The following is a 13,706-nucleotide window of genomic DNA, read 5'->3' on the forward strand; positions in this document are numbered from 1 at the left end:
ACAGCTACCTCGACTACACTTCTTCACACACTACCTCCTGTAAGGACTCCCTTTCATTCTCCCAGTTTCTCCGTCTCAGACGCATCTGCTCTGATGATGCTACCTTCCATGACGGTGCTTCTGATATGACCTCCTTTTTCCTCAACCGAGGATTTCCCCCCACTGTGGTTGACAGGGCCCTCAACCGTGTCCGACCCATTCCCCGCACCTCTACCCTCACCCCTTCCCCTCCCTCCCAGAACCGTGACAGGGTTCCCCTTGTCCTCACTTTTCATCCCACCAGCCTCCATATCGAAAGCATCATCCTCCGCCATTTTCGCCACCTCCAGCGTGATGCCACTACCAAATGCATCTTCCCCTCCCTTCCCCTGTCAGCATTCCCAAGGGATCGTTCCCTCCGCAACACCCTGGTCCACTCCTCCATTACCCCCACCACCTCGTCCCCGTCCCAGGGCACCTTCCCCTGCAATCGCAGGAGGTGTAATACCTGCCCATTTACCTCCTCTCTCCTCACTATCCCAGGCCCCAAACACTCCTTTCAGGTGAAGCAGCGATTTACTTGTACTTCTTTCAATGTAGTATACTGTATTCGCTGCTCACAGTGTGGTCTCCTCTACATTGGGGAGACCAAGCGCAGACTGGGTGACCGCTTTGCGGAACATCTCCACTCAGTCCGTAAGCAGGACCCTGAGCTTCCGGTTGCTTGCCATTTCAACACTCCCCCCTGCTCTCATGCTCACATCTCTGTCCTGGGATTGCTGCAGTGTTCCAGTGAACATCAACGCAAGCTCGAGGAACAGCATCTCATCTACCGATTAGGCACACTACAGCCTGCCGGACTGAACATTGAGTTCAATCATTTCAGAGAATGACAGCCCCCCATTTTACTTTCATTTTTAGTTAATTTTTCTTCCTTTTTTTTTACATTCCTTTTTACATTTTTTACAATTTTTTTTTTGCATTTATTTCATTTCATCTTAGTTTGTTCAGTTTGCTTACCCACTGTTTTTTTCAGGTTGTTTTTCTTCAGGTTTGCACTTGCTGATGTTCAATATTCAGTATATTCACACCTAATCTGTACTAATGCTTTGTCTTTCAACACACCATTAACATATTGTTTGCCTTTGCTCCGTGACCTTTTGGTCAGCTATGTGGCCTGGTCCAATCTGCACCTTCTCCTTTGTTATCTCTTGCCCCACCCCATCCTCACTTGTTTATAATCTGTGACTTTTCTAATATTTGTCAGTTCCGAAGAAGGGTCACTGACCCGAAACATTAACTCTGCTTCTCTTTCCACAGATGCTGCCAGACCTGCTGAGTGATTCCAGCATTTCTTGTTTCTGTTTCAGATTTCCAGCATCCGCAGTATTTTGCTTTTAGTTCAGATTTGTAGTTATCAGATTAGCAAATTTTACTGTGTGTACTCAGGTTTTGCTGCAACTGAAATAGAAAATGCTGAAAATATTCAGCAGGTCTGGCTGCATCTGTAGAGAGAGAACGTTTCAAGTCAGTGATCGTTGTTATCGCCACAGTTCCTGCCAGACCTGCTTAGAATTTCCAGTTTTTTCTGTTCTATTTCAGATTTCCAACATCTGCCAGTATTTCGCTGCTACTTGTGGCAATTGTATGTTACTTGTGCTTAAAATTAATCTTTAGAACTGAATGCTGGACATGTGTTTCATTTTTAGCATCCTTATGAAAAATGGCCATGTTGTAATCTGATAATGTCCTTCATTTTGGTGCCCTGGCCAACAGGGTGTGGGAAAACGGCGCACTGACACGGAACACAAAAGTCCGAGTGTTTCAAGCCTGCGTCCCCAGTACCTTGCTCTACGGCAGCGAGGTCTGGACAACAAATGTCAGCCAAGAGCGACGTCTCAGTTCATTCCATCTTCACTGCCTCCGGAGAATCCTTGGCATCAGGTGGCACGCAGAAGTCCTCGAGGCAGCCAACATCCCCAGCACATACACCCTACTGAGCCAGCGGCACTTGAAATGGCTTGGCCACGTGAGCCTCATGGAAGATGGCAGGATCCCCAAGGACACATTGTACAGCGACTCGTCACTGGCATCAGACCAACCGGCCATCCATGTCTCCGCTTTAAAGACGTCTGCAAACGTGACATGAAGTCCAGTGACATTGTTTATCCCTGTCTGGCGCAAAAGTAAAACGGGGAAGGTAGCCAAACCATGGCTTACAAGGGAAATTAGAGATCGCATTAGATCCAAAGAAGAGGCATATAAATCTGCCAGAAAAAACAACAGACCTGAGGATTGGGAGCAGTTTAGAATTCAGGAAAGGAGGACAAAGGGATTGATTAAGAAGGGGCAAATACAGTACGAGAGCAAACTTGCAGGGAACATTAATAACTGACTGTAAAAGTTTCTATAGGTATGTGAAGAGAAAAAGATTGGAGACAAATGTAGGTCCCTTGCAGTCAGAAACAGGGGAATTTGTTATGGGGAACAAAGAAATGGCTGACCAACTAAATGCATACTTTGGTTCTGTCTTCACAAAGGAGGACACAAACATCACACCAGAAATGTTGGGGAACACAGGGCTTAATGAGAGAGGAACTGAAGGGAATCAGTATTAGTAGAGAAATGGTGTTGGGGAAATTGATGGGATTGAAGGCAGATAAATCCCCACGACCTGATGGTACGCATCCCAGAGTATTTAAGGAAGTGGCCCGAGAAATAGTGGATGCACTGGTGGTCATCTTCCAAGATTCTATAGACTCTGGAGACACAAAACTGGGTGGGAGGGTGAGTTGTGAGGAGGATGCAGAGGCGCTTCAGAGTGATTTGGACAAGTTGAGTGACTGGGCAAATGCATGGCAGATGCAGTATTATGTGGATAAATGTGAGGTTATCCACTTTGGTAGCAAAAACAGGAAGGCAGATGATTATCTGAACGTCTATAAACTGAGAGGGGAATATGCAGCGAGACCTGGGTGTTCTCCTACACCAGTCACTGAAGGTAAGCATGCAGGTGCAACAGGCGGTAAAAAAGGCAAATGGCATGTTGGCCTTCATAGCGAGAGGATTCGAGTACAGGAGCAGGGATGTCTTGCTGCAATTCTTCAGGGCCGAGGTGAGGCCACACCTAGAATAGTGTGCGCAGTTTTGGTCTCCTTATCTGAGGAAGGATGTTCTTGCTATAGAGGGAGTGCAGCGAAGGTTTACCAGACTGATTCCTGGGATGGCGGGACTGACGTATGAGGAGAGATTGAGTTGGTTAGGATTATATTCGCTGGAGTTCAGAAGAGTGAGGAGGGGATCTGATAGAAACCTATAAAATTCTAACAGGACTTGACAGGGTAGATGCAGGAAGGATGTTCCAGATGGTGTGGGAGTCCAGAACCAGGGGTCATAGTCTAAGGATATGGGGTAAACCTTTCAGGACTGAGATGAGGAGAAATTTCTTCACCCAGAGAGTGGTGAGCCTGTGGAATTCACTCCCACAGAAAGCAGTTGAGGCCAAAACATTGTACGTTTTCAAGAAGGAGTTAGATATAGCTCTTGGGTCTAAAGGGATCAAAGGGTATGGGGCGAAAAGGGCAACAGGTTACGGAGTTGGATGCTCAGCCATGATCATAATGAATGGCGGAGCAGGCTCGAAGGGCCGAATGGCCTACTCCTGCTCATATTTTCGATGTTTCTATTGACCACAAGTTGTGGGAGTCAGTTGTCAGTGATCGCCAGAGCTGGTGGACAGCCATAAAGGTGGGGCCAAAGAGTGGCAAGTCGAAGAGACTTAGCAGTTGGCAGGAAAAAAAGACAGAAGTGAAAGGAGAGAGCCAACTGTGTAACAGCCCCGACCACCAATTTTATCTGCAGCACCTGTGGAAGAGTCTGTCACTCTAGAATTGGCCTTTATAGCCACTCCAGCCGCTGTTCCACAAACCACTGACCACCTCTAGGCTCTTACCGATTGTCTCTCAAGACAAGGAGGCCAAAGAAGACGACGACATTTTTGAAGTGCAATGCATTGATCAACCAATACAACATTACCAGAAAGCAAACTGGAGCATGAATGAGCAACTTAATACTTAATTTTATATGGTAATCTAACCACTTGTTTTGGGCTACTACAATAACTTAGTTTATTTATTTGTTGACAATAAATTCAGGACAAAGCAGCTGGCTTGATTGGCACCCCATCCACGACCTTCAACATTCACTCCCTCCATCACTGACTCACAGTGGCAACACTGTGCATCATATACAGCAACTCATCATGCCTCCTTCGACAGCACCTTCCAAACCTGCATCTCTTCCACCTAGAAGCCAGAGGAAATGGGCGAGGTGCTAAATGAGTACTTTGCATCAGTATTCACCAAAGAGAAGGACTTGGTGGATGATGAGCCCAGGGAAGGGAGTGCAGATAGTCTCAGTCATCTCATTATCAAAAAGGAGGTGCTGTTGGGTGTCTTGCAAAGCATTAAGGTAGATAAGTCCCCAGGGCCTGATGGGATCTACCCTAGAATACTGAGGGAGGCAAGGGAAGAATTTGCTGGGGCCTTGACAGAAATCTTTGCATCCTCATTGGCTACAGGTGAGGTCCCGGAGGACTGGAGAATAGCCAATGTTGTGCCTTTGTTTAAGAAGGGTGGCAAGGCTAATCCAGGAAATTATAGGCCGGTGAGCCTTACGTCAGTGGTAGGGAAACTATTAGAGAGGATTCTTTGGGACAGGATTTACTCCCACTTGGAAACAAACAAACTTATTAGCGAGAGACAGCATGGTTTTGTGAAGGGGAGGTCGTGTCTTACTAATTTGATTGAGTTTTTTGAGGAAGTGACGAAGATGATTGATGAAGGAAGAGCAGTGGATGTTATCTACATGGACTTTAGTAAAGCCTTTGACAAGGTCCCGCATGGCAGACTGGTACAAAAGGTGACATCACATGGGATCAGAGGTGAGCTGGCAAGATGGATACAGAACTGGCTCGGTCATAGAAGACAGAGGGTATCAGTGGATGGGTGCTTTTCTGAATGGAGGGATGTGACTAGTGGTGTTCCGCAGCAATCAGTGCTGGGACCTTTGCTGTTTGTAGTATATATAAAATGATTTGAAGGAAAATGTAGCTGGACTGATTAGTAAGTTTGCGGACGACACAAAGGTTGGTGGAGTTGCGGATAATGATGACGATTGTCAGAGGATACAGCAGGATATAGATCGGTTGGAGACTTGGGCGGAGAAATGGCAGATGGAGTTTAATCTGGACACATGTGAGGTAATGCATTTTGGAAGGTCTAATGCAGGTGGGAGGTATACATTAAATGGCAGAACCCTTAGGAGTATGGACAGGCAGAGAGATCTGGGCGTACAGGTCCACAGGTCACTGAAAGTGGCAACGCAGGTGGATAAGGTAGTCAAGAAGGCATACGGCATGCTCGCCTTCATCGGTCGGGGCATAGAGTATAAAAATTGGCAAGTCATGTTGCAGCTGTACAGAACCTTAGTTAGGCCACACTTAGAATATTGCGTGAAATTCTGGTCGCCACACTACCAGAAGGACATGGAGGCTTTGGAGAGGGTACAGAGGAGGTTTACCAGGATGTTGCCTGGTCTGGAGGGCATTAGCTATGAGGAGAGGTTGGAAAAACTCGGATTGTTTTCACTGGAATGACGCAGGTGGAGGGGCAACATGATAGAGGTTTACAAAGTTATGAGCGGCATGGACAGAGTGGATAGTCAGAAGCTTTTTCCCAGGGTGGAAGAGTCAGTTACTAGGGGACATAGGTTTAAGGCGCGAGGGGCAAAGTTTAGAGGGGATGTGCGAGGCAAATTTTATTACACAGAGAGTGGTGAGTGCCTGGAACTCGCTGCCAAGGGAGGTGGTGGAAGCAGATACGATAAGCAGCGACGTTTAAGAGACATCTTCACAAATACATGAATCGGAAGGGAATAGAGGGATATGGGCCAAGGAAGTGCAGAAGGTGTTAGTTTAGGCAGGCATCAAGATCGGCGCAGGCTTGGAGGGCCGAATGGCCTGTTCCTGTGCTGTACTGTTCTTTGTTCTAGACGAACAAGGGCAGCAGATGCCTACGAACACCACCATCTGCCAGTTCCCCTCCAAGTCACACACCACCCAAACTTGGAAATATATCTCCGTTCCTTTACTGTCGCTGGATCAAAATCCTGGAACTCCCTCCCAAACAGCACTGTGGGTGTACTTGAACCAGATGGACTGCAGCAGTTCAAAAGGCAGCTCAGCACCACATTCTCAAGGGCAATTAGGGATGGGGAACAAATGCTGGCCTTGCCAGCAATGCCCACATCCCACGAAGCAAATTTAAAAAAAAACAAACTTGAAATATTTCCAGCTTCTATATGTTTATCTAACTTCTTTTTGGAGTGAAAGCACAATATTTCAGATTTTCAATTTCATAGCCTATTTATTTAATCTCATACTTCGAGGACCGAATGGAACTAAGGTATTGAGGAGCACATAATCAACCTAACATTAATCTTACCCTAACGACTTCTGCTAGATGCAAGCAACTATTGTGAGGAAGGTACAAGAACATAAAGCATAATTTATTATATTTAAAGAAAAAATACCTTTAAAAAAAAACTAAGTACTCTTAAATTGTAAACTCAAATACAACTGACTACTAAAATCACTTCATGTACTGACCTTCCATGTTCTTGATTCAGATTGACAATGTAGGTACAGAGATCTTCTTTATAACTACCAGGTAGACCCGCAATAATAGTGATCACCATCTGTAACAAATGCCAAAATAAGAAATCAATTAATGCTACAAGTGTTGCTAATTTCGATACAGCAGTGGAACTGCCCAACAATGTAGTGCAATGCAGTGATTAGACACATTTTTGAAACTTATTTAGTCTCTAACAGATGTAACACACCAACAATTCCAGAAATGGAAGGAAAAGGGAAAGTGAATGTAACAGTTTAGTTTTGTGTAACCACAGTTAAGAATGATACGTATCCTCTATAAAATGCTGGACCAAAGCACTGTGAAGGGGAATGGTAACTCAATAAAGAAAAAATAGTTATCATAAGCATTCAGTTACTCAGTGTTCCAACTCAGACTATTTTCTTCCTCGAATTGATTTTAAATTATCTCGAGGCCAGGTCCCATAAATATTGGGAGCCAATATTTAAATCAACCTGGCAATACATCCGAGCACTGTTAGCTTTTGCACTAGCCATACTATATTGGTCATGAACCTTCAGAGATTCATACACTACAATATCTAGTTCTGTCTCTCACTCAACAACCTTTAAGTTTACAACCCTGCATGATTTGCTGAAATGGAGGTTCAGATGAATCCACATAGAAGTTTTATAAAGGGTGATAACTAAATCGAAACTGAAAATCCTTGCTGGAGCCAACCCAGGAGTAAACGATCAACTTCAGTAACAGCCAAGGCCATTGATCTGCCATTTGCATGGCAAACTTAACAACCAGCTCTGATGAAAGGACAGTGACCTGAAACATTAACTCTTTCTCCACAGATGCTGCCAGACCTGCTGTGTATTTCCAGCATTAACTGTTTTTATTTCAGATTTTCAGCATCCACAGTATTTTGCTTTTATATAAAAGGTACAGTTTTACTCCAAGTAGAACAGCATTCTTGTATATTAATCACATTCCAGTATCTTTTAATGTGCAGTGATGTATTAATACCAACGTGTAGTTACATAAAAAGTATAGTGGCTGACATTAAGAAATTAAAAAAGAGTGAAAAGGCAACTAATACAATACTGATTATACCAAGTACTAACTGTTTGGCTGATCACTATATTTTTGCTGTCCTGATGGTACTAGCTGGACATCCAAGTATCCATGTTCTCTCAATTCCACCTACAATTCCACAATTAACAAAAGATTAATTATATAACACTAAGCATTGGTCTTGAAAGACGAAGAAGGTGCTTCATTACCTTGTTCTGGTCTTCACTAATTGAGGATAACCTCGGCTGCTGTAATAATATGGACAGATCAGACCGTCTCACTGGCTCACGGCTCACGCTACTCATAGAAAAGTGCTGTAAAAACCTGTAATGAAGATAATTTAGACGCACATCTGGTTTCCATTCTTGTCTAAAGCTGAGCTATCATGCATAATTAAAGTATAAATCTTCACACACGACAATACTTAAAAAATCATTTCACAAACACTTGCTTTAAAATCCAAGTTTTAATGTTGGTTCAATCCAGTAATGAAAATATCTTTATAAATAGCACAAATAAATGTTTCCAAATTCCCGACTATTTGCGAGTTCTCCAATGAGGCTCCAGGTGGAAGTTTCTTAGCTTAATATAAAAATACTGCAGTGATCCCAGAGCTGAGATTTAACAAGGTTTTAATGAAAGGATATGAAGAGGCAGAAGTATTTAGGCGAAAATGTGAGACAAAGGCAGCTGAAGGGTTCATGAAAAGGTTGGGGGGAGGGGCGGGGAGGAAATCAAATTGTCAGTATTTCATAGTGATACCAAAAAGAACACTTACATATCAAGTTCTGGTAGGTCAGCACCGACTCTTTTTAAACGATTCCATTGTTCGTCTCTAGGTATACATCGAACCTCAAAAAGCTTCTCTAGGTTCAAGTGTCTGATAGAGAATAAAAAGCAACAGCAAAATAAATCAGAGTGTCATGTTTGAAAGGTTTTAATTTGCAATTTAAACATTGTGAATTTAGAACATTAATACTCAAGAATGTTACCGTAGAAAGGTTATGGCACAGAAAGAGGCCATTAAGCCCATGGTGTCTGCGGCAGCTGAAAAAACGAGATGCCCAATCTACAGAATTTCAGGTGCAGGTTCAGGTACTTTTTAAATGAGTTGAGGGTTCCAGACACCCACCACCCTCTGGGTGAAAAAGGTTTTCCTCATGTTCCCTCTGATCCTTCCACTAATCACCTTAAATTTGTGCTACCTGGTAATTGACCTCTCTGCGAGGGGAAACAAGCCCTTCCTGTCTACTCCATCTCAGCCCCTCAATTTTGTATACCTCAATCAGGTCCCCCCTCAGCCTTCTCTGCTCTAAGGAAAACAAACCTAGCCTATCCAATCTCTCTTCACAGCTGAAATGCTCCAGCCAAGGCAACAATCTGGTGAATCTCCTCTGCACCCTCTCCATTGCAATCACATCCTTCCTATAGTGTGGCGACCAGAACTGTACACAGTATTCCAGCTGTGGCCTAACTAGCGTTTTATACAGCTCCATCATAACCTCCCTACTCTCATATTCTATGCCTCGGCTAATAAAGGCAAGTATCCCATATGCCTTTCGAACCACCTTATCCACCTGTGCTGCTGCCTTCAGTGATCTATGGACAAGTACACCAAGGTCCCTCTGACCTTCTGTACTTCCTAGGGTCTTACCATCCATCGCATATTCCCTTGCTTTGTTAGTCTTCCCAAAATGCATCACCTCACACTTTTCAGGATTCAATTCCATTTGCCACTGCTCTGCCCATCTTACCAGCCCATCTATATTGTCCTGTAATCTAAGGCTTTCCTCCTCACTATTTACAACACCACCATTAAGACACGACCTTCCCATTACAAATCCATGCTGACCATCCCCGATTAATCAGTGACTAAGTGAGAGTTTATCCTATCAGAATTGATTCTAATAACTTGCTCACCACAGAGGTCAGACTGATCGGCCTATAATTATTTGGTCTATCCCTCATATCCTTTTTAAACAATGGTACAATGTTTGCAGACCTCCAATTCTCTGTATCTAGTGAGGATTTGAAGATGATGCTCAGAGCATCTGCTATTTCCTCCATGGCTTCCTTTAACAGCCTGGGATACAAACCATCTGGCCTTGGTGATTTATCCACTTTCAGGCATGTCTGACCCTCTAGTACTTCCTCTCTCATTATGCTCATATCTAATATTTCACACTCCTGCTGTTTAACTACAATGTCTGCATCATCCCTCTCCTTTGTGAAGATAGAGACAAAGTACTCATTAAGAACCCTGCCCACATCTTCTGCACCCATGCACAAGTTAATTTGTACATCTCTGATAGGCCCTACCCTTTCCTTAGTTGTCCTCTTGCTCTTAATGGAGGTCTGGAATGCGCTGCCTGAGAAAGTGGTGGAGGTAGGTTCAATTGAAACATTCAAAAAGGAATTAAACAGTTATATGAAAAGGAAGAATGTGCAGGGTTATGGGGAGAAGGCAGGGGAATGGGAATGTGGGAATTGCTCTTTCAGAGAGCCAGTGCGGACACGATGGGCCGAATGGCCTCCTCTGCATTGTAACGATTCTGTGGGTTTTCCTTCATTTTACCTGCCAATATTTTTTCATGTCCTCTCTATGCTTTCCCAATTTCCTTTTTCACTTCACCCCTGCACTTTCTATACTCCTCTAGGCTTTCTAAAAGTATTGTTTTTGTGACGGTCATAAACTTTCTTTTTTCTGCTTTATCTTACCCTGTATGCTTCTAGATAACCAGGGGACTCTAGATTTGGCAGTACCACACTTTATCTTTGTGGGGACATGTCGACACTTTGCTCATAGAGTCTCACTTTTGAATGCCTCCCACTGGTTTGCCACTGATTTTCTTTCAAGTAGCAATATCTAGTACACACTTTCGTCAGATCACCTCTCAGCTTCACAAAATTTGCCTTCTCCCAATTTAGAACTTGTACTCCTGTTCTATCTATTTATTTATTTATACAGCACTGAAGCAGGCCCTTCGGCCCACCGAGTCTGTGCCGACCAACAACCACCCATTTATACTAATCCTACATTAACCCAATATTCTATACCACATCCCTACCACCTACCTACACTAGGGCCAATTTACAATGGCCAATTTACCTAACAACCTGCAAGTCTTTGGCTGTGGGAGAAAACCGGAGCACCCGGCGGAAACCCACGCAGACACAGGGAGAACATGCAAACTCCGCACAGGCAGTACCCAGAACTGAACCTGGGTCGCTGGAGCTGTGAGGCTGCGGTGCTAACCACTGCGCTGCCTATCCTTGTCCTTTTCCATAATAATGCTGCATCGAACTGTATTATAGGAACAAAGGAGTAGGCCATTCAGTCCATCGAGCCTGCCTCACCATTCAATATGATCATGGCTGATCATCCACTTCAATGCCTTTTTCCCACACTATCCCATATCCCTTTGTGTCATTTGTATTTAGAAATCTGTAAATCTCTGCTTTAAACATACTCAATGACTTAGCTTCAACAGCCCTCTGGGGTAGAGAATTCCAAAGATTCACAACCTTCTGAGTAAAGACATTTCCCCTCATCTCTGTCCCAAGGGGCTTCCCCCTTATTTTGAAATTGTGTCCCTGGTTCTAGACTCCCCAAGCAAGAGAAACATCTTAGCTGCATCTATCCTGTCTATCCCTTAAAGTATTCTGTAGGTTTCAATGAGATCACCTCTCATTCTTCGGAACTCTAGAGAATATAGGCTCAATTACCCCAATCTCTCTCCATAGGACAGTTTTGGAAACAAGTCTGGTGTACCTTCGTTGCACTCCCTCTATGACAATAATATCCTTATGGTGACCATCTCCACAATGGTCATCCACTGCGACTTTATCCACTTGCCCAGCTTCATTCCCTCAGACTATACCTGGAATTGAGCCCCTCTCGTTGGGCTTGTTGCATGCTGGCTAAAAACATTCTTTTTTTAAAAAAATTCATTCATGGGATGTGGGCATCGCTGGCTAGGCCAGCATTTATTGCTCATTCCTAATTGCCCTTGAGAAGGTGGTGGTGAGTTGCCTCCTTGAACCGCTGCTGTCCATGTGGGGTAGGGACACCCACTGTGCTGTTAGGAAGGGAGTTCCAGGATTTTGACCCAGCAACAGTGAAGAAATGGCAATATAGTTCCAAATCAGGATGGTGTGGACTTGGAGGGGAACTTGCAGGCAGTGGTGTTCCCATGCATTTGCTGCCCTTGTCCTTCTAGTTGGTAGATGTCACGGGTTTGGAAGGTGCTGTCGAAGGAGCCTTGGTGCGTTGCTGCAGTGCTTCTTGTAGATGGTATACACTGCTGCCATTGTGCATCGGCGGGTGGAGGGAGTGAATGTTTGTGGATGGGGTGCCAATTAAGCGGGCTGCTTTGTCCTGGATGGTGTCGAGCTTCTTGAGTGTTGTTGAAGCTGCACCCATCCAGGAAAGTGGAGAGTATTCTATCACACTCCTGACTTGTGCCTTGTAGCTGGTGGACAGGCTTTGGGGAGTCAGGAGGTGAGTTACTCGCCGCAGAACTCCTAGCCTCTAACCTGCTCTTGTAACCATGGTATTTATATCGCTAATCCAGTTCAGTTTCTGGTTAATGGTAACCCCGAGGAGGTTGATAGTGGGGGATTCAGTGATCGCAATGCCACTGAATGTCAAGGGGATATGGTTAGATTCTCTTTTGTTGGAGATGGTCATTGCCTGGCACTTGCGTGGCACGTGTGTTACGTGCCACTTAACAGCCCAAGTCTGGATATTGTACAGGTCTTGCTGCATTTCTACACGGACTGCTTCTGAGGAGCCGTGAATGGTGCTGAACATTGAACATTATGCAATCATCAGCGAACATCCTCACTTCTGACCTTATGATTGAAGGAAGATGAAGCAGCTGAAGGTCGTTGGGCCTAGGACACTTCCCTGAGGAACTCCTGCAGTGATGTCCTGGAGCGCAGATGATTGACCTCCAACAACCACAACCATCGTCCTTTCTGCTAGGTATGACTCCAACCAGCAGAGTTTTCCCCTGATTCCCATTGACTTCAGTTTTGCTTGGGCTCCTTGATGCCATACTCGGTCAAATGCTGCCTTGATGTCAAGGGCAGTAACTCTCACCTCACAACAATTCAAGAATTATGTGCCCTTCACACTATTTGTATCCCAGCTGATATTAGGGTAGTTGAAATTGCCCTACTATTGCCCTATTGTTTTTGCACTCAGAAATTTGCCTACATGTTTGTTCTTCTACCTCCCTCTCACTATTTGGGGGTCTATAGTACACTCAATGTGGCTGCCCTTTTTTAAAATTTCTGAGTTCAACCCATAATGCTACACCCCCTCCTTTTTTTATCCCCCTCTCTATCCTGTCTGAAAACTCTATATCCAGGGATGTTGAGTTGCCATTTTTGCCCCTCTTTAAGCCAAGTTTCTGTGACAGCAATGATATCACACTGCCATGTGTCTATCTTTGCCCTCAGCTCATCAGCTTTATTTGCTATACTTCTTGCATTTAAATAACACTTTGAACACTGCCAACTTCTTGTGCTGTACACTTTTTAACCTTTGCTTCTTCTGTCTTTCAGTCACTTGCTAATTTTATGCCTACTGGTCCCTGCCCAGAATTTGTGTTGTCTGAAACGACCCTCAGGTTCCCATCCCCGCTAGTCTAGTTTAAACCATCCTCAACAGCACTAGCAAATCTTCCTGCAAGGATATTCATCCGAGTCCTGTTCAGATGTAGACCGTCCAGCTTGTACAGGTCCCATCTTCCTCAGAACTGGTCCCAATGCCCCAGAAATCTTAAGCCCTCCCTCCTGCACCATCTCTCCAGCCACACATTCATCTGATGTAATATCCTATTTCTATACTCACTAACACGTGGTCTTGGGAGTAATCCGGAGATTATTACCTTTGAGGTCCTGCTTGTTAATCTCTTCCCTAACTCCCTAAACTCAGCGTGCAGGACCTCGTCCATTTTTCTACCTCTATCGTTGGTACCAATG

At 44.4% G+C, this 13,706-nt stretch overlaps 1 protein-coding gene across 2 annotated transcripts in view; it reads right to left on the bottom strand.

Annotated features, from left to right (window-relative positions):
- dnaaf9 (dynein axonemal assembly factor 9) overlaps window positions 1-13,706 on the bottom strand; it is a 265,646-nt gene that overhangs the window by 65,891 nt on the left and 186,049 nt on the right. For both annotated transcript variants that reach the window (XM_068028730.1, XM_068028729.1), the window contains 3 exons: window positions 8,494-8,595; window positions 7,925-8,039; window positions 6,647-6,735 (listed from right to left, as the gene is read on the bottom strand). In XM_068028730.1, the coding sequence (XP_067884831.1) occupies window positions 6,647-6,735; window positions 7,925-8,039; window positions 8,494-8,595 (306 nt within the window). The remainder of the gene's footprint in view (window positions 1-6,646; window positions 6,736-7,924; window positions 8,040-8,493; window positions 8,596-13,706) is intronic.

The sequence above is a fragment of the Heterodontus francisci genome, chromosome 1 (assembly GCF_036365525.1).
Source record: "Heterodontus francisci isolate sHetFra1 chromosome 1, sHetFra1.hap1, whole genome shotgun sequence".
NCBI lineage: Eukaryota > Metazoa > Chordata > Chondrichthyes > Heterodontiformes > Heterodontidae > Heterodontus > Heterodontus francisci.